At 43.5% G+C, this 20,160-nt stretch overlaps 2 protein-coding genes across 12 annotated transcripts in view; both read right to left on the minus strand.

Moving 5' to 3' along the window:
• LOC308648946 (saoe class I histocompatibility antigen, A alpha chain-like) overlaps positions 1-20,160 on the minus strand; it is a 29,876-nt gene that overhangs the window by 3,473 nt on the left and 6,243 nt on the right. For 2 of the 8 annotated variants that reach the window (XM_081294167.1, XM_081294168.1), the window contains exons 5-7: positions 1,886-2,002; positions 798-841; positions 538-631 (exon numbers count right to left, since the gene is read on the minus strand). In XM_081294167.1, the coding sequence (XP_081150293.1) occupies positions 569-631; positions 798-841; positions 1,886-2,002 (224 nt within the window). In that variant the 3' untranslated portion in view covers positions 538-568. Of the gene's footprint in view, positions 1-114; positions 632-797; positions 846-936; positions 985-1,885; positions 2,003-12,944; positions 12,960-17,463; positions 17,506-20,160 lie in introns of those variants that run through there. The other 6 variants (XR_014021944.1, XR_014021943.1, XM_081294169.1 and 3 more) reach the window with 6 other exon arrangements.
• On the minus strand, positions 2,151-4,002 carry LOC308648967 (patr class I histocompatibility antigen, C alpha chain-like). Of its 4 annotated transcripts, none has more exons than XR_014021945.1 (3): positions 3,452-4,002; positions 2,947-3,222; positions 2,151-2,267 (listed from the first exon to the last, which is right to left on the minus strand). XR_014021945.1 is itself a non-coding variant. In XM_081294212.1 (3 exons), the coding sequence occupies exons 1-3, from the start codon at positions 3,857-3,859 to the stop codon at positions 2,354-2,356; spliced, it is 510 nt and encodes a 169-aa protein (XP_081150338.1). In that variant the 5' UTR covers positions 3,860-4,002; the 3' UTR covers positions 2,224-2,353. The 4 variants fall into 4 exon arrangements, 3 of the variants coding, with proteins under 3 accessions (XP_081150338.1, XP_081150339.1, XP_081150337.1); XM_081294212.1 differs by lacking the exon at positions 2,947-3,222 and adding an exon at positions 2,466-2,546 and having other exon boundaries at positions 2,224-2,374; XM_081294213.1 differs by lacking the exon at positions 2,947-3,222 and having other exon boundaries at positions 2,224-2,374.

A 20,160-nucleotide genomic window follows, 5' to 3' on the forward strand; every position in this document is an offset into this window, starting at 1 on the left:
AATCGGGGAATAAAGTTAACAAATTATGCTATGCGCATGTATGAATATATCACAATGTGTTGCAATTATATATATATATATATATATATAAAACTATAATGCACCAATTAAAAAATAAATAAACAGAAAGTAGAAAGAAAGGATCAGTGAAGAGGGAGGATGGGAAGAAGGAGATAGAAATGGAGAAAACTGCATTAGATGCAGTTATGAATATGTCAAAATGAATCCCACTATTATGTACAACTAAATGCACTAAAAATCAAAAAATAAAATTAAAAATCAATAAAAATAATTTGAAAAAATAAATTTATGCTCAGGTTCTTATTTTTACTACAGAAGTTAAGAAGCTGTAGCTCAGGGCACCATGCCGTGGAGACAGGGATGGAGACAACCTAGCCCTGCCTTTGCTGAAGAAGAAGGTTGATTGTGAAAGGGAACACAGGTCAGTGTGGTAAAAGGCATCCTGGTGGGAAGGAGTGTGCTGGTCTCCCCACCTCCTCACATTATGCGAGTAGGAATGTGGGCATATCTAGATACCTCTGCAGAAAGAGATCCAAGGTTCTTCAAGTCACAAAGAGGAGGCCTGAACAAGTCTTATGTCACTCAATCCCACACAGGCAGCTGTGTCATGCTACAGAACAAAAGAATCAGGCACAAATTCAAGGCAGTCGTTACATGTAACAACATGCTGAACAACCCATCAATCAATCAAAAGGTCCAAATTCGGAAAGTTCTTATACCCAGTCCTGTCCTCTCTGCCCCACCCCCTCTTTGACTTCAGTCCTCCAGGTTCTCACCTTTACAAGCCATGAGAGACACATTAGAGCCCTGGGCAATGTCACTACCTGGGGCAGAAAAAGAATATTAATCAGCTTTTCATCGCCATGACAAAATACCTGAGAAAACTGAAAGGAGGAAATATTTATCTTGGCTCACAGGTACAGAAGTTTCAGTCCATGATCCACTGCTCCATTGTTTCTGGGCCTAAGTTAAAACAGTATATCACAGGGGCTGGGGTTGTGGCCCAGTGGTAGAGCGCTCACCTAGCATGTGCAGGGCACTGAGTTCAATCCTCAGCACCACATAAAAATAAATAAAATACAGGTATTATGTCCAACTACACTAAAAAATATATTTTTTAAAAAACAATACATTATAATGGCAGGAGCATGTGGTGGAGGAAGCTACTCATCTCATGGCAGCCAGGAAACAGAGAGAGCAAGAAGAGACTAGGGACAAGGACATACCCTCAGTGACTTATTTCCTCTGCCTATACCCTGCCTCCTACAGTTTCCATCATCTCTCAATAATCCATCATCTCCAATAGTCCATTCAGTTGTGAATCCTTTCATGGGATCAGAGCCCTCCTGATCTGATTATTTCCCAAAAGCCCTAATGGGAACCAAGCCTTTGACACATGAGCCTTTGAGAGACATTTCAAATCCAAACTATAACACAAATATAGCAGAGCCCATAGAAGATATGAGTGAGCTGCCCCATGGGCTCCTGACTGCACAATCCCAAGGATCATCCCCTCCAGCATTCTTACTTGGAGCCTGAGCATAGCTCCCTCTTTTTCAACCTTTGAGAGGCCAGGAAGGAGACTGGGCCATGAGGGTCTAAATGAATCCCATAAACCTGGACTCCAGGGAAGTTTCCTGAACTGTGACTGTAGACAGAGAAAGATCAGGAGGCATAAGGAAAGGAGATGTGCAGGGTCTGAATCAACATGACATCTGTCTTCGGCAGGAATATTCTCCTGACCTCTAATTGCTGGGAATCAGGAGCTCCTGTTAGATGATGTGTGTGTGTGTGTGTGTGTGTGTGTGTGTGTGTGTGTGTCATTTCCTATTAGTGAGGCAGTGCTTAAAACAAGAAAACTCACACTCCTCTTCCCTTCTGTGGTTCATCTTCAACCTAATTGCAAAAGCAACCACAGGTCCAAGGACAACCAGGCCAGCAATGATTCTCACAACATAGATGATGAGCTGAGGACGTGACTCTGGAAACAGAAGGCAAGCAAGGTTCAGGCCCATGACCCTGCAGAGAACAGCTCCTGCCTTCACTGACAAGCGGCTCTGTGCCCTCATCTCCTTACCCCATCTCAGGGTGAGGGGCTCAGGCAGCCCCTCATGATGCACATGGCATGAGTATCTCTGCTCCTCCCCAGCAGGCACCACCACAGCTGCCCACTTCTGGAAAGTTCCATCCCCTGCAGGCCTGGTCTCCACAAGTTCCATGTCCTGGGTGTGATCTTCCCCATCCCTCTGCCAAATCAAGGTGATCTCCTTCGGGTAGAAGCCCATGGCCCAGCACCTCAGGGTGACATCTCCTTCAGATCTAGGGTGGTGGGTCATATATGTCTTTGGGGGATCTGAAGGGTAAAGTTCAAAATTCAACCATTTTGCATTCTTTGTGGGCCATTCCAGTCTTATTCATGTGACTTTTACTAAACAGACACTAACCCAGCCACAGATTATATGGGATAATCTATTCATTGTTCTAGACTCAGGGTGAGCCAACCCATGGTAGAAGACTCCAGATTTCTGTGGGAAAGAAAAAGAACTACTGGTCCTGACTGAGTGGAGACTGAGAGACTCAAAATAACTGCAGTCAGACCTCCAAAGACATTGGGTTTGGGGCAGCGAACAAGACCTGGAATAGGTCATGGTTCACATCTGCTGCCTGAGTCAAAGAGGACTGCTACTCAGCTATTTTGGGGATCTTCTCTCCTTCCAGTCTGAGACAGATTCTTAATTGTCCTCAGAGCGTTCCCTCCAGCGAATTACTATCTAGTGTTGGATATGAAAACCCAGGAACACTTATCTGGGTTCCAAAGCAAAAGAGAGTGGCAGTATTTTGGAGATGATCCCATTTTCCTCTCAGCGGGAGACTGTCTGTCCCAATCCCAGGACAGATGGGGAGGTTCCCTGAGGTCCCTTGCACCTGTGCGCAGCAACATCTCCTTCCCGTTTTCCAGGTATTTGCCAAGCCACTCCACGCAAGGGCCCTCCAGGTAGGCTCTCCATGGCTCCGAGGCACCAGCCGCCTCCCACTTGCGCCCCGTGGCCTGAGCCACTGCGTTCGCTGCAGTCCAGGAGCTCAGGTCCTCGTTCAGGGCTATGTAATCCGTGCCGTCGTAGGCTGACTGACGGTACCCGAGGAGCAGGCGGCCATCAGCATCCATGTCACAACCAGAAGAGATCTGGAGGGTGAGAGAGCCTGGCCCCGCCCCCGCGGTCAGTCCAGTCCGCCTGGCCCCGCCCCCCGCCCAGACTAACCCGCGAGGATTTTTGCTAAAACTGAAAACGAAACCAGGTTAACACTTCCTGATTCCAGGGTCTCCGCGGGTCCCGCAGCCTCGGTGTGACCCTCTAACCAGGGTACCCGGGGCTACTTGGACCCATCCGTGAAGATCCCTCACGTCCCACCCGGGCCTGGGGTCACTCACCTCCTCGCTCTGGTCGTAGTAAACTCGTAAGTTGTCCAAGCTGCCCCAGTAAATCTGAGCAGCGTCCTTAGCCTTGCTGGTCTCCCGGTCCCAATAATCCGGCCCCAGCTGCTTCATCCACTGCACCCGCGGCTCTGCCCTCGGCGTCGTCCCAGAGTCGCTGTCGAAGCGAAGGAACTGCGTGTCGTCCACGTAGCCCGCGGAGATGAAGCGGGGCTCCTGGAGGCCGGGCCCGGACACCGCGGTGTCGAAATCCTCAGAGAGTGGGAGCCTGGGGAAGGGAAGCGGCGGAGTCCCGGTGCGACCCTCCTCCCGGCACCGGATGACGAGTCCAGGTCGTTGGGATTGGGATGGGACTAGGGGCTTGTGTGACCGAACTGGGGCAGCGGGACTGGAAGGCCCTGACATAGACAGAAAGGAGGAAGCGGGAGACTAGGAATAAGGACAGAGCGTGGCTGGGATGAGGCAGGGTCTGGGCCGGTGGCGGCGGGACGCAACTACTCCAGGTCCTATGCCTGTGCCTGATGGTCCCCTCGCTCCTTCTTCGTAGAAGCGGTTTTCCTCCCGACACTGCACTTACCCGCCCAGGTCTCGCTAAGGGTCAGCACCCCCGAGAGCAGCAGAAACAGGGTTCGGGGAGCCATGACCCCGACCCGTGGGATTTAAGAAAGAATCAGTCTGTGTAGACTTTCCAGTCGGAAACCCGGGCGAGGCTCCGATTGGCTTCCCTAGAAACCCTATGTGCAATGGGAATGAGAACTGGTGCAGCGTCATTAGTGTCCAGGCAGAATAACCTGGCACAGTTTGGAACCCAGGAAATGGTGCACTCTTATGCATGGCTTCCTCTTCCCAGACACTGCCCTCCGGCCTACTAAGTAACAATTAAAAGTTGTAATAAATGTTATGAGATCTCTTTCAAAATAGCCAATTATATTTGTTATGGTTTAGATGTGGTGTTCCCCCAAAGCTCACGTGTGAAACAATACAAGAAGGTTTGGAGGAGAAATGATTGGGTTATATAGCCTTAGCTAATCAGTGATGGGATTAACTGAAGTGGTAGGGTGTAACTGGAGGAGGTGGTAATTGGGGCGTGGTTTAGGGGTATATATTTGTATCTGGAGAGTGCAGTCTCTATCTCTGCTTCCTGATCACCATGTTAGCTGCTTCCCCCCACTACACTCTCCAGCCATGATGTCCTGCCTCACCCTCAGCCAGAGAAATGGAGTCTTCTGTCAACCTCTGAAATAGTGAGCTCTCAAATATACTTTTCCTCCTCTACAATTATGCTGGTTGGGTCTTTTAGTCACAACATCAAGAAAGCTGACTAAAACAATATTCTCTTCACTAGTAGCTGTGCATTGACTGTTTTATGAATCATCCACATCTGTGTTATTGAGCTTTTCATTGCTGTGACTAAAATACCTGACAAGGACAACATAGAGGAGAAAGAGTTGATTTTGGCATACAGTTTCAGAGGTTCAGTCCATGGTGGGCCAACTTCATTCTTTTGGGCCCAAAGTGAGGTAGGACATCATGACAGAAGGACATGGTAGAGGAGTGCTGATCCTTTCAAAGCAGCTGGAAAGCAGAGAGAGAGAAAGGAGTAAGGGCTGCAAAGAAGATGAACCCTTCCTCGGCATGATCACAGTGACCCAACTCCTCCAGCTATGTGCTACCTGCCTTCAGTTATCACCCAGTTAGTCCAAAGAGGAGGGACTGATTAGGTTACAGCTCTGACAATGCAATCATTTCCCCTCTGAACATTCGTGTATTAACACAGAAGTTGGGGGCACCTCACATCCAAACCATAACAACATCTAAGGGATGTGCTTATTTTATTGGAAAACTTGGTTGTGGTATTTTTTTAATGTGATTGACATAAGAGACAATTAATTTTCAGGCAGTCCCACTGAAGATATTGAATAATAAATGCAAAATATATTGTGCTAGACTCTGTAGTTATAAATATTAACCTATTAAACTTATAAAACAGCATACTTAAATCTGAGGATGACATTGCTTTAAAATTTTTTAACTCTCCTTCTTTTCCTCACCTCACTCTTCTCTAACCCTTTTCTGTCACTCCCATCCTAAAGGCCATCTTCACCCCTTAGTCTCCACCACCCCATCATTCCTGAACTGATGCACTAGTTCCCTTACCTGCCACCCATGACTATGGTCCTCACCATGGTCAGCTCCCCATGAATGGGCTGCCTCAACTTGGACCCAGAATGATGGAGTCACCATCAATGGACTGAAACCTCTGAAACTATGAGCCGCAAATAAACTTTTCCTCCTCCAAGTTGTTCTTGTCAGGCATTTTGGTCACAATGACAAAAAAGCTAATTAAAACATATCCCCAGAAAATAGAGACATTAATTTTTGTTGAATAAATAAATGAAATATGACTATAATAAAATGAAATTGTATCACACAAAAATCAAAATGAAAAATACAAAAAAAAATTTATGAAAGGTTTTATTTCATGTACCTAGTGTGTACAACAGTTCATAAAATCATTCCAAGGGAGAAAGCACTTATCTGTGTTTATCTATTGCAAAATCACCCAGTTTAATAGTCTTTTTTTTTTTTTATTTTAAGACAGGCTCTCACTAAGTTGGTTAGGGCCTTGATAATTTGCCCAGAGGCTGGCCTCAAACTCATGATCCTCCTGCCTCAGTCTCCCAACTTACTGGGATTACAGGCATGTGCCACTGTACCTGGCTGTTTATTAGTTTTTGATGACTGCATAGCAAGTTACTACAAGCCTATTGGCTTAAAAGAATACCTGTTTTTGGTTCACAGTTCCTTGGTCACAAATCCAGGCATGGTGTTCACAGATTGTTCAGGGTTTCACAAAGCTGTGTTCTCATCTTGAGTTATGAAGTCCTTCTCCAAACTTATACAGAGCTTTATGCAGAATTCCATTTCTTAAAGGACTGAGGTCTCCTATCTTTGTGGGCTGCCAGGGTTGGGAAGAAATGTGCTCCCAACTCCAGCAACTACCAACATTCTTCACAACACTGATTCTCCACACCCCCATCAGCTTAAATGCCCACATTGCAAGAAATCTCTCACACCATGAGTTTATTTGCTCAGGAAGAGCCTGGTCTTTTTCAGAGCTCCCCTCATTAGGACAGTCCAACTCACCAATGGATTGATACATTCATGTATCATAGCTGAATGGACTACTGGGGGGGGGTGGAAACGATAGGATGTGGGACCCAGTTGAAGGGAGTAGGTACTTGGGGCCATGCCCTTGTCCTGAGTGTCTGTCGCTCCCTCTCTCCTCCCCTACCCCATCACTTCTTTCCCAGCTGCCCTGAGCTAAGCAGCTTTGCTCTGCCATTTTCTTCTGCCATAAAGTTCTGTTTGCCTCACCCTGGGCCCAGAAATAAAAGAGCCAGCTGACAATGGACTGAAACTTCTGAACCATGAGGCAAAATGAATCTTTCCTCCTTTAAGTTGTTCTTATCAGGCATTTTGGTCACAGGGTTGGAAAACTGACTAACATAAGGAGCAAGATGCAACCAATGCCTGTCTCTAACAACTAGACCCCCAAACTTCACTAAAGTGATCCCTTCTGAATCTCCATGAGGTTTATTGTCCACATTCTGGAATTCAGTGTCTTACCATGACGTGCTCATCCATCCCTGACAATCTGGTGTTACAATGAAATGAACAGATTTTATATTCTAATGAAATTCCAGATGTCCAGATAGCTTCACACTGTATTGTAGAGCCTAGGGGCTTCAAATAGTTCAGAGAGAAATTATTAGCACGTGCTACCATGCTTGCACCCTTCATCTCTCTAATGGTGGCTCCAATCTCCACCTTTACTACCTTTATCCCCAGTCTGCAGAGAACAGCACCCCAAACTTCCTAGCAATTCAGGTTAGAAGTTTCCATTTGCTTCCTAGCAATGCAGGTCAGTGGGCAGTGTCAGAGGTTTCCATTTTGCTTTAGCACAGTGAGATCCTTTCTCCAAAGCCAAGGGCCTAGTGTGGGGTTTATCCAATTTCAAGGGTTAATTATGCACTTGAAGAAATAATCTGGGTGTTTGCAGACCCAGGAGCCCCATGGTGAGCCAGATTTTGTTCGTGTTAATTACTGGTCTGCGGGCCCCCCACTGTAACGTGCAGACCTGACGTTGTGGGAGGCTGGTGTCTATATCAACTCAATCTCAATGCACAATACTCCTTAGCATTCTGCCTGTTTCTTTCCTGTCAAGTCCCATGACTAACACTCAAGGTAACTCCAGGTGAACTGGGCTGGCACAAAAAATCACACAGACAGAGAAATACATTTTTTGGTGGGGGGGGGGGGATCCTGTGAGAGCTCCTCTGACCTTAGGGATCTGTGGAAAGAAGAGAGCCACTGGAATTTTTTATTCTTATATAGGGAGGTCCCATGGAACATTCTATTCCAAAGGGCAAAGGCATAGGATTACAAAGGAATAGTTGAGTGTTATTCAACCCTAGTGGGTACCACCTACTCCTGGAGCCATGCCTTGATATTCGAGCTGGGCAACCCCCAAGTTATTGGGGTCTGTCACTATTGCCAGACTAATGCAGTAATTGTTCAGAGCCTCCTGCTTCAGGACTTCAAAGTGTCTGCATCCAGTGCAGCTCCTGACACCTTCCCCTGGTATAGTCTCCTGGACAAATCAGTGGGGTTCCTTGGTAGAAGGACTGAGGAAATTGTCACTGTATATACTCACCATGATATTTCAGGTCCTTCTTCCTTCAGATGTGGACATCATCACATTTTCAGATATGGACAACATCACAGTTCGGAATCTGAACATTGGCTCAGATTTGGAAATTGAGAAAGGAAACATGATTTGTTTTTAATTAGCTCAAACACCTTCAGCCTTCTGATCTTTAACTGCTTTTTTATCACAGATACTGAGCACTGTTCTGCAGGCTGACTGTCTGTTTTGACCCTAAGGACATTACCCTTCATGAACCTTCTCCACCGCCCTCTGCAGGTGGAGTGCTCCTGGCCTCTGCTCTGTGGTTACTGTGGTGGCTTCCTCTCACTTGTGCTAGTTAACTGCCACTACTTGGTCTCCAGCTCTTCAGGGCCAAGATTTCTCCTTAGGTATTAATGAGCCTAACTCTGGGATCACCTTTACTACGTTTACCACCAGCCTGCAGAGAACAGCACCCTAAACTTCTTAGCAATGCAGGTCCCTGTCACCAGCTCGTTTCTGAAGACTATGGTAAAAGTGGGGGGCCTGCTGGGTCTCTTACAAAATATGGGTCTGATGCCTTCCCAAAATCTCTACATTCCACACCCCCACTTCCCTCAGCCTCTGTATTCCATCTGTTGAGAGTTGGACATCATTTTTTCCAGTCTTCACAGAGCTCCTGGAGCCTCACAAATTACCTCAACCTAAGCAGCCTTAGCCAGCACCATTTATGACCTGACAGTTATGAATTCCCAAGTCCAGTAATGGTCTCACAGGGCTAAGGTCAAGGTGTCAGAAGGTCTGTGAAACTTACTGTAAGCTCTGGGAATAAATAAGCTTCCAAGCTCATTCAGGATGTTAGAATTCAGTTCCTTGCAGATGTAGGGCTAAGACTCCCAGTTCCTTGCTGACAGTAATTTGGGAGCCATATTTAGCTCCTAGAGCCCTCTTTCTAGCCCTCACACATAGCCCCTAGAGCACATACCAATCCTTCTCTCACTGAAACCTCTGACATCCTCTCATCTGTTTCTGATGTCCCCTCTGCCTGCCTCTTCTGCAGCATCTCTCTGACTCCAGACAGAGAAGGTGTCTGCTTTTAAGGATTCATGTGATTTGATGGGGTCACCCAGATAATCCAGGAACATCTCCCTATTTTCAGGTCCTTAACCTTAATTATATCAGCAATGTCCCCTCTGCCATGTGATACATCCTATTCACTGTTCTAAGGATTAGGACCTGGGCATCTTTGGGACTCATTCTTCAGTCACCAATTCTGCTTGTGTTGAAATCCATGAGGATCAAGGAGACATTGCTGCTGGAGAGGAGACAGGGACCCAGGAGCAAAGAGCCCAGAAATAGGGGAATGAATTGGGGAATAGTAACAATGAGGGGAATGGGAGCTCTACTCTGGTGACAAGTTAGAGAATGGTAGAAATCAAACAAGCAGGGCTGGGGATGTGGTTCAAGCAGTAATGCGCTCGCCTGGCATGCGTGGGGCACTGGGTTCGATCCTCAGCACCACATTAAAAAAAAAAGATGTTGTGTTCACCAAAAACTAAAAATAAATATTAAAAAATTCTCTCTCTCTCTCTCTCTCTCTCTCTCTCTCTCTCTCTCAAAATAAATAAATAAATAAATAAATAAATAAATCAAAGAAGCAGAAAGGTCTGAGAACCACAATGGGGAATAAGGTCTCCACCTCACCTCCTAACCCAGGAGTGCAGTGTCCCCGGGGAAGCACCATGTGGAGAGATCTTGAGAGGGGCTGGGTCGTCAGGGAGACCCTGGCTTCTGTTAGATACAAGATGAAGGGACATCCTGAAAGGATGTATAATTTACTCCTGTCCTGTAAGAAGAGAGGGCACCCACCCCAGGGCTCAGGTCCTGTGGCACCTGCTGCTGGAGGTGAGACTCCTGGGAACATGTCTGACTCCAGAACAGGACTTTCTTCTGCCCTGCTGTGGGTACCAGAGGCCCAAGGAGGAGAGAGGCTATGCCCTTTGTCCTGATAGTCCCAATGTGCATGTCCACATTCTAGGATATTAGGTGGATATTAAGACAATGTTCCCAAATAAGATGTGATCTTATTTTAAAACCTAGTGAATAGGAAAATTCTTAAAACTGAGCTTCAAAAAACAGAAATAGGGAGTAGAGGAAAATGTTTCTCCTTGTCATATGTAATGGGGTGTTGCCAGGAAGCTAAAAAGGTGGGTAGCAGAGAGAAGATAGAAGCCTTTGGGAGAGCGTAAGGTCTCCTGAGCTTTCTTCTTCAGTCTCTGCCACATCCTGACCTGGACCTCAAGGAGTCCGGGACTCCTCAGAAGCTTCTTCATCCCCATTGACACCCAACCCCAGGGTGGAACCTCCAACCCACTCACAGCCCAGCTCTCTCCTGGGCTGCTCAGGCAAAATTTCAGAGTAATGTGACAGCGCCCCCGTGTGGCCACAACGCTGAACACAGAAATCCAGTTCCGCTTTTTCCCTCCTACAAAGGATACTTTGGGATCCCAGCACCAGGACAGAGCTCTGCACACTGGGGTCCTCCTATCCCCATAGTGCCAGGTGCAACGTGTTTCCTAAAACCACAGTGGTATTCATATTTCCTGTTCACTGAATGAGCACAAGGCAGGAAAGGTCTCCAACCCATAACATCTGAATCCCAGGTCCAGTGTAGATCCACAAAAGTATTATTGCCCTTAGTCAACTGGATGGGAACTTAGAAGCCAAGTTCCTGTCATTTGTTCTGTCTGTTCCTGCTGGGACTTGGACGGCCGCATGAATCAATCCAGTGATTCGTCCATCCTGAGATCTTAGCAGGAGTCTGGGGACATTAGCTTTAAGGAATTCTCATTGTTTTAGTCAGTTTTTCCATCACCATGACCAAAAGAATTGACAATAACAATCACAAGAGGAAAAGTTTATCTGGAGCTCACAGTTTCAGAAGTCTCAATTCATAGATAGCCAACTTCATTGCTCTGGGTCCAAGGTGAGCAGAACATCATGGCAGAGGAAAGCAGCTCAGGATATGGCAACAGAAAACAGAGTTCTGCTCACCAGGGACAAAATATAAACCCCAAAGGCATGCCCCCAGTGACCTACCTCCTCCAGCCACACTGTCCCTGCCTGCAGTTACTGCCCCCCAACCCCCGCCACCCAGTTAATCATGTCTGTATATTAATGCACTAATAGGGTTAGGGTTGTCATAACCCAAACATTAGATCTCTAAACTTTCCTGCATTGTCTCACACATGAGCTTTTTGGGGACACCTCATATCTAAACTGGAACATGAATTCATTTCATACTTTCATTTCTCTGACCTTATCCTTAACCATGAAGGGTATTGGCAAGATTGGGTCTAAACTCAAGGGATAAAGTGCATATAGAGAATTCAAGGTGCTTGAACACCAAAAAAATAAAGGATTCTCAGAAGTAGATCTAATCTAATGAAGTATGAGCTGAAAACTGAGTCAAGTGGGTGAGTAAATACAGTTTTATATTATTATCCTCAGAAAAAAACAATAATAATAAAACAAAACAAAAAATGAACACAAAAATTTTAAAACAAATTGCTTCTACTAAAAGGATCTACCTTTTACCCTATAGTTATTTATCTTGATGAGTACTTTTGATGTGATCATCATATTAAAAATAAAATATATTCAGCTTCTTTCATTCAACAAATACACACACACACACACACACACACAATCTGGCAGGCAATATTGTAATTGTTCTGGGAAAATAGCTTAAAAATAACAAAAATCCATACTTCATGGGGTGTTCATTATAGTTTTAGGAGATTAGGAGACAGAGAATAAATTAAATGACAGTGGTGTGGTTTATCAGGTCATGATTTATGCTGTGGAGAAAAATCAAGGCAGAAAAGGTATGTAGAAGGTAATAAGTATGAGAATTGGAATTTTCTAGAAGTCAGGCAACACTGAGACCAGAGTCAGGAGAGAAGTGAGGGAGGATGCCTTGGGAGCCCTGGGAGAAGCCCTCCAGGCAGGACGGTCAGCAGTGCCAAGGTCATGAGAGAGGTGCATTGCTCAGACTATTTCCACGGAAAGCAACTCACTGGGGGGAAAAATCCCTTATTGGGGATTTTGAGACCAAAGTATTCCTCATGGGCCATGTGCTTCAGACAAGGGGGAGTCTAAGATCCAGACCTGTGCTTGAACCTTGATCCAGTGCAAAGATGTTGGTTTAGCCTCAATGGAACTTCCCGGCTCCCTGGTTCCTCTTCCCAGGGGTTGTAGGTGCAAGGTTATTCTGAGTGAGAATCTGAAGGAGGCATAGAGTGATTCCCAGTGACTGGCAGCTCTGCAGCTCTCACTTTACCTGGGATCCTGAGATGCAGGAGTGACGCTCTCAGTGAAAACTGTCCATACACCAGCACACTCCACTGCAGACTCACCATTCCTGTGAATTCATTCAGATAGTGGAAAGGACATTTCCTAGGCCACATTTCCTTAGATCTCCACAAATAGGGCTTCACCAAGTTAAGTATTTATTGTTTAATCTCAATCTCTCTCTGGAAGGTATTTCAAGTAAATATTTTTTAAAGACTTTACACTTTTTCTGCCTAATAATTGTGAATGATTTTCAGTTTTTTTTACACAATATCATTTTATTTACAAATCTACATAGTTAGTTCTTCTTTTAATATGTCATAATTTTTTTCTTTTCAGGAGATTTGCTGCACTCCCCATTTGTTTCTCTTACCCTTCAGGTGCCAGAAACCTGAGAACCATAGCTGATGCTGAACATCATGCTTGACTGTCTCACATCCTCAGAGTATCGAGATCTCTGCCCTGTAATGTGGATTTTTATTGTTTATTTCTAATTTCCCCACTATAATTGTGCATTATGATATAAGCCATTCAAGTCCTTTGTCCAAATAAGAAAATAAACACTCCCATAAGATGTTTCCGTCTTGTCCTTCCTTCTCAAGTCCACTGGGCATAGACTCTAGGTCAGGTGCCAAGTCTCATTTCCATCCCATTTCCATTGTCTAGAATGAAGATGCTACTAGTAGCCAGGAAGGAGCTGCTTCCTCCCAGTTTGAGTGAATTGCATAAAATTCATTTTTCTTTTTCCATCACTTGCCTAGTTCTTAATTGGAGCTGGTGGCCAAATCCCACCAGCCAGGATCCAGACAGGATCCCTGGTCTCTGCTGGTAACTGAGGCATTATCCAGGGTTGAGTGAAAGCAGCGCATGGGACCTAGAAAGTGGATCTACTCCAAAAACAAAGTTTAATATCAAATCTAGTGAAAACCTCAGGGCAGAACTTATCTTAAGTGTTCCCTGAGAAATATAATTGCTGACATGGTCAGAGGTGTGGGTCACCCTCATACTAAGTCACTGCCTGGGCTCCCACAAGAACAACTCCTTGTTTGAAAGGGCAATGAGTAGCACCAACTCACATTTCATCAAATTCATCAGAAATTCACAAATCCTGATGGAAATAATCTTTATCAATTAGAGAACAGAATGGGGGTTTAAATCCATGCTCAATCTCTGGAAAGATCCATAAAAAAATGATAAAAAGCAGTTCCTTAGGAAATGGCAATGGGATAACTGGGGGAAGAGGAGAAGAAGCCATTTACTTTTCACTTGTGAAATTTACAGATGAGGGTCAGAGATCTATATGTAATTAGGGGGATTCAAGGTTTTTTATTATTTATTTTACAGTACTGGGGATTGAATTCAGGAGCACTCTTCTACTGAGCTACATCCCACCTTTTTATTTTTATTTTAAGACAAGTTCTCACTAAGTTGCGTAGGCTGGCCCAGAATTTGCTATCATCCTGCCTCTGCCTCCTGAGGCAATGGAACTATGGGCATGTGACACCACACCCACCTGAGACCCAAAGTTTTTGCAGACTGATGCTTATATAACTTGGAAATCTTCTTTAAGAAAGAAAAGAATCCAAAAATATAAATATAGTATTACACACAAAAGCAAAAGATGGTTAAGAAGGCCCTAAGCAAGTGAGAGCTCCTGAGCAAGTGGAGGGCCCTGAGCTTCATCCTCCTCAGCCTCAGGGTCATCTCACTTCAGGCCTCAACACAATCTAAAAGCTTCCAGAGAGTTCACACAGTTGAAGCAAGAGGCAGAGGAGCCATGACTACTGGTGGGGGCTGGTATCTGTGAATCCTTCAATTCCTGGTCTCCAGTTTCTCGTGTCTCAGGCAATGGGTACATTCTATTTAGAGGCTCTGCTCCCTTCCATGGATGTGGATGACTTCCACAATCTGAGGCCACCAACTTCGCACAATACCTGCTCCAATCAAAACTCACTGATCTACATCCCACACCACCGTGCCTCAGCTTGGGAAAAGGGGTAAATAGGACCCCTGAAAATCAAGGATCTTGAATCTTGTCATACTTTCAGAGAATGGAAAAAATGTCCTGGCAACAGGGACCTTCCAGATGTCTCTGCTGACCCTTCAGCTAATGCTAGTCCTCTTTCCTGCAACTGATCTCAATGGAGTGCTTAAAATCCCTACACACACACACACACACACACACACACATACACACATACTCCTGGAGTGACCAAACCAAGTTTTGAGGAGGAAAATGAGGAGTTTGGAGATATCTAAAGGCATCTTGTCCCTGTAATTTCATTTCAAATGTATTTTTATTGAAGCTTTGATTTGAAATTAAAGCTAGTATCTCTGATGCTTTCACAAATGTGAGAAACATGATGCCTCCACCTGTCCTAGTTACCTGGATCCTTTTTTTTTTTAATTTCTAGAATGCAAGAGGGGTTTTATTAGAGCTTCTGAAACTCTCACGGATGCACAGCATCAAAACTACTGATCTCACAGAGACCTCCAACAAGACAGCCCAAACCCAAGGAAGCAAAGACCAGTACTCACCAAGCAGAGGTGCACCTGCATCTGGCCATCTGAACCTGACAGGGTAAGAGAAAGCTTCTCACTTTGTCTGCCATGTCCCTTAGAAGCCCCATGACTTTAACAGAGCAAGGCCCACACACAGAAATGCAACTCAACAGATGGTTTGCTGGTTGCAAACACATGCAATTAAAATGCTTCTGCTTTCCCAGAGTCAGTGCCTTTTTATCTGAATTCCTTAAGCAACTCTCCTCTTCCCAGGGATGCTGAGGGCAGAAGACATTGGACATCAGAGGCTGAGAAATGCCCAGCAGAGCTAGACACTAGCACTGTGTGGTGACAGGATGGCATGGATGGACAGATGGTCATAAAATTCAGTTCCTTTAAGTAAACACAGATATCTAGATCCTTATTTTGAAATCTACTAAGGACACGTTAAGCACACACACAAATGGAGAGAAGAGTACAGGGAAGTCCTGTTCCCTGCACTCAGCCATAGCCGTGAAGCTCTCCAGTCTTTTTTTTTTTTAAAGAGAGATTGAGAGAGGAGAGAGAGAATTTTTAATATTTATTTTTTAGTTCTCGGCAGACACAACATCTTTGTTGGTATGTGGTACTGAGGATCGAACCCGGGCCGCACGCATGCCAGGCGAGCGCGCTACCGCTTGAGCCACATCCCCAGCCAAGCTCTCCAGTCTTGATGCACCTCCTTCCCTACCCAGAACCACACTGGGTCTTTTTGAAAAAAAAAAAAAAATCCCAAACAGGATGTTATTTCATCTGTTGATAATTATTTTTGAGGATGCCAGTGCTGCGCTTCTTTAAAGAGAGAGTGCAAGCTCTGGTGTATGTTTTTTGTTGACTGTTCAGCACCTCTCAGACTCTCCTAACAGCCCCAGCTCAGGCTGAGAAGTCCCTATGGAAGGAGATCTATTTCACATTCTTCTGGCTGTTTTCAGGGCAATTTTGTCCATTCTAAATTGTGCTCTCACTCTTGCAAAGAAACCCCAGCTCAGGTGAAAAAACAGTCAATGGTGATCATTTGTACCTCCAAATCCTCCCTCTTCCTCCAGTGATTCTGACTTCCCCTTTGAAGAAGGGGAGGAAAATGGGGGCCAGAAAATCGAATGGCCAGTGCGCCATCTGCAGGCTATTTGCTTGAATAACAGGAAAGACCAACATGACGACACAATAGGGTGTATTTCCTTCAGATAATTTCCCCCGAGCAGTCAGAGCAACAGGAAACAGGACACTAGCAGAAGTCTGGTCACATGTTCACCTTTCCACTTTCCTTCATTTGTCATCATCGTTTTGTTGACACTTCATCCCCAGAGAACCTGTGATGACCCGGCCTCCAGTTTAGTCACTTCCCTCCCAGATGTGGGTTTTCCATTCTCTTTGTCAGAAACACTACCTGCTCTTGGCTTATCTCTAAAACTTCAGGCTTTTTCTGGAGAAAGCTGCTGACAGAGGCTGCCGGGTGGACAGAGCCCACCTTTAGTGCAAGAAGCAGAAACACTTGCTCAGTATTGTAGATAGAACTACACTACAAAGAAAGTACTAAAGAAATATCTCAGGTTGAAAGAAATCATACCAGATGGAGACCTGAACCAACAGATAGGAAAAATAACATGAGAAATGTTAAGTCTATTGGGGAAAAAAATACTCTTTTTATCTTAGTTTCTTTAAAATGCAAATGAACAATATTAACCATTTTGCCCTAATTGACCACTACAGAACACCACACCTATATGTCACTTTATTTTTCTTTTTAACAGATACATAAAAACATAAAAATTAGACATATTTATGGGGTACCATATGATGTTTCTATGCATAATATGTATATACATATACATTATGTGATGTTTATATCAGGTTAAACATCTCATCAATTTTTTTTTTCTTTTTTGATGGTACTGAGGACTGAACCCAGGGGCACTTTACCACTGAAGTACATTCCCAGCCCCAGCCTTTTTTTTTCCACCTGAGACAAGATCTCATTAAATTCCAGAGGCTGGCCTCAAACTCATGATTCTCCTACCTCAATCTCCTGAATGACATGTGCCATCTTGTCTAGCTTAAAAAGACACTCAGGGAATTTTCTTTTTTTTTTCCCCCTCAGTGTCTCATACACTCTACCAGTGAACTAAATCCCAGCACTCATTTCTTTTATAGTGAAAATATTCAAAATCTTTCTTCTGGTTTAAAAAATATACAATAAAGCCAAGCATGGTGATACTGAGGCAGGAGGATCACAAGTTTGAGGCCAGCCTCAGCAACTTAGTGAGATCCTGCCTCAAAATAAAAGATAAAAAAGACTGGGGTTGTAGCTCAGGGTAAAGGTCCCTGGTTTAATCCCCAATACCAAGAAAAAGTATTTTTTCACTGTTATGACCAAGAGACCTGACAAGAACAATTTTAGAGAAGGAAAAGTTTATTTGGCACTTACAGTTTTAGAGGTCACAGTCCATAGACAGGCAGCTCCACTGCCCTGAACCCAAGATAAGGCAGAATATCATGGCAAATGAGTGTGGAGGAGGACATGGAACCAAAAAGCAGAGAGAAAGAGTTCCCCTCATCAGAGGAAAAATATAAACCCCAAAGACACACTCTCAGGGGCCCACCTCCTCCAGCCACACCCTATCTCCCTATGGTTACTTACCATCCAACTAATCCCTATCAGGGAATGAATGCCTGCATTAGGTTAAGAGTCTCATAACCCAATCATTTTACCTCTAAACTTTCTTGCATTGACTCACACATGAGCTTTTGGTGGACACCTAATATCTAAACCTATGTAAAATAAATTATATTGTTAAATCTATTGGGGAAGAAAACAATAAATTTCAAAAGTCTTAAATACCTATTTTGAAATACCTATTTTGCCATATGTATGTCTTCTTTTGGGAACTATACTAATTTTTAAAGTGCCTAAGTATATTCACTAAAATGAGTCAACAATAAATTTCAAAAGTCTGAAGTTATACATAGTATATTTGGGGACAGACAAAACAGATTTTATTGGAAATCAAAAGCAACTTATCTAGGGGGAGAAAATAAATATTTGAAAATTCAAAAGCACCTTATCTAGGGGGAGAAAATAAATATTTGAAAATTCAAAAGCACCTTTCAAAATAACCTGGATCAAAGAAGAAAACTTAAGAGAAATTAGAAAATATTTTGAACTGAATTATAATGAAAACATACCACTGAAGATTATGTAATACTATTTTAAGATTTTTTATAAAGATACATTAATCAAAGAGAATATGGTACTGGCAAAAGGGTATGGAACAGAATGGAGAGGTGAAAGAGAGCTACATAATGTGTAGTAGTAGTTGTTCTTGTCAGGTATTTTTGCAAATCTAACATAAAAACCAAGACTTCCTCAAGGCCACACAGCATCCCTCCTTAAAATTGAGAAAACTCCAAATGTACATATTTAATTGCGAAGTGTGAGAGTGTGTGTGTGTGTGTGTGTGTTATTGTTTTTAAGTCATGAACATCAAGACAGAGAAATCATTCCTAACTTGTGATTGCTCTAAGCCATTATTTAAACAAATTCACTGGCCTTATTCAGTTGTGAGAAAGAAAAAAACAGTGGCATTTTTGGTCAGTTAGTCTGCCGATGGATTCTTCCTTTCTTACTAAAAGGAATTTGTAAATTGATTCATATGCAGTTTTCATCATGAGTAAACTAATTATAGCATAAAGATTTAGAAATTCTTACTGTATCTTTAAAAAAACACACAAGTTTCCACTTTCAATGATGGCAGACCAGCCTGTTTCAGACTGACCCTCCTTCAGGAACAATGGTGAAAGTGGTCAGTAGGTAAGAACATCCACATTAAGACACTGCAGAGTCACAAAGGCACTGAAGACTCCATGAGACCAGAGTTCAGAGAGGGAAATGCTAGGTATGTGATGTCAGTATTTGGTAACACTCTGCTTCAAAGTATTTGTCAAAGTCAGAGTGGTAACTAGGAGTCCAAGAAGTACAGTAGGGCTTTTGGCAGACTGCACTAGTGGAGAGATTTAAAAATAGAGAAAGAATATTTACAGAATGAAAATGAACAAACTATTGCAATACACAAAATACAGATGATCTCACTAAAAATACATACATATATACATTTCATCAATACCACCTAGACACAAAAAAGCAGATGCTATATGATTACATATGCATAAATTCCAAAAACTGAACTAACTAATTCATAGCATTGTAAGGCATGAAAGCAGTTACTTCAGTGTCCTTATTTATTTAGAGAGTATCTTGTTGTTGTTTTTGTTTTGGGGGGGATTATTTGGTTTTTTTTTTATTGCACATACCATAGGTTTTTGCTTTGTAGCTAGCTATGAGCTTACAAAAAAAAATAGATATAGAGCAAGTTATTTTATTTATTTTGGACTTAATAATTCATTATGATTTATAAGTGTTATCATGAAAGTGTAACTTCATGAAACAACGCAGAAATAAGTATACAAAAGTCTGAAAAACAAAACATAGCTTAAACATGGTAAGTAGATAGATTATCTGAAGTTCTGGATTCTTCAGTCACTTTATTATTATGCAATGGCTTCTAAGTAATACTTAACTTCAGCTGGAATAAGCCCCCTAAATCCAGTTTCATTGTAGATCTCAACTTCTATAACATCTTCTGTTATAGAAGATGTTATAGAAGTTCAAAGCTTTCCTTTGGGGTTCAGAGGCCTCAACAGCATCTTCAAGCTCCAGATTTTTATTAAAGCTTTTCTCAAGGAAAGGTTTCCCATTCACATAGTTATTTTTCATTGCTTCAGCCTTTGAGGCAAAGTAAACTCCAGATAGAAATGCCAGAAATGAAGATAGTCCTCCCTCATTCCATCCACAAATAAGGAAACTCCAAGTGGAAGAACACCACCTGCTGCTGGTGCATGGATTCTTGCATCTTGGACCTGGGGACCCGGGATACCCATGAGGGATGTGAAAGGGCTGTGACCTCCAACGCGGATCTGGGTTCATTTCACCGCCCTCGCTCTGATTATAGTAGCCAAGTAGGGTCCAAAAATTCAATTGGTAAATTTGTTTGTGACCCCTGGCGTACCTCATCTGCTCTTCCCAATACTCTGACCCCTCCTGTTCCACCCAAGGCACCCACGACTC

Source organism: Spermophilus citellus, assembly GCF_964194105.1.
Source record: "Spermophilus citellus genome assembly, chromosome: 5".
NCBI lineage: Eukaryota > Metazoa > Chordata > Mammalia > Rodentia > Sciuridae > Spermophilus > Spermophilus citellus.

Excerpts from the sequence above, each read along its gene's own strand:
- LOC308648967 (XM_081294212.1), bottom strand. The coding sequence starts at position 3,859 with ATGTCAGGGCCTTCCAGTCCCGCTGCCCCAGTTCGGTCACACAAGCCC. Across the intron at positions 2,547-3,451 it reads ACTACGACCAGAGCGAGGAG|AAATCTGGAGTCTTCTACCA; the intron begins GTGAGTGACCCC and ends TCTTTCCCACAG. Across the intron at positions 2,375-2,465 it reads CCCATATAATCTGTGGCTGG|ATCCCCCAAAGACATATATG; the intron begins GTTAGTGTCTGT and ends TTTACCCTTCAG.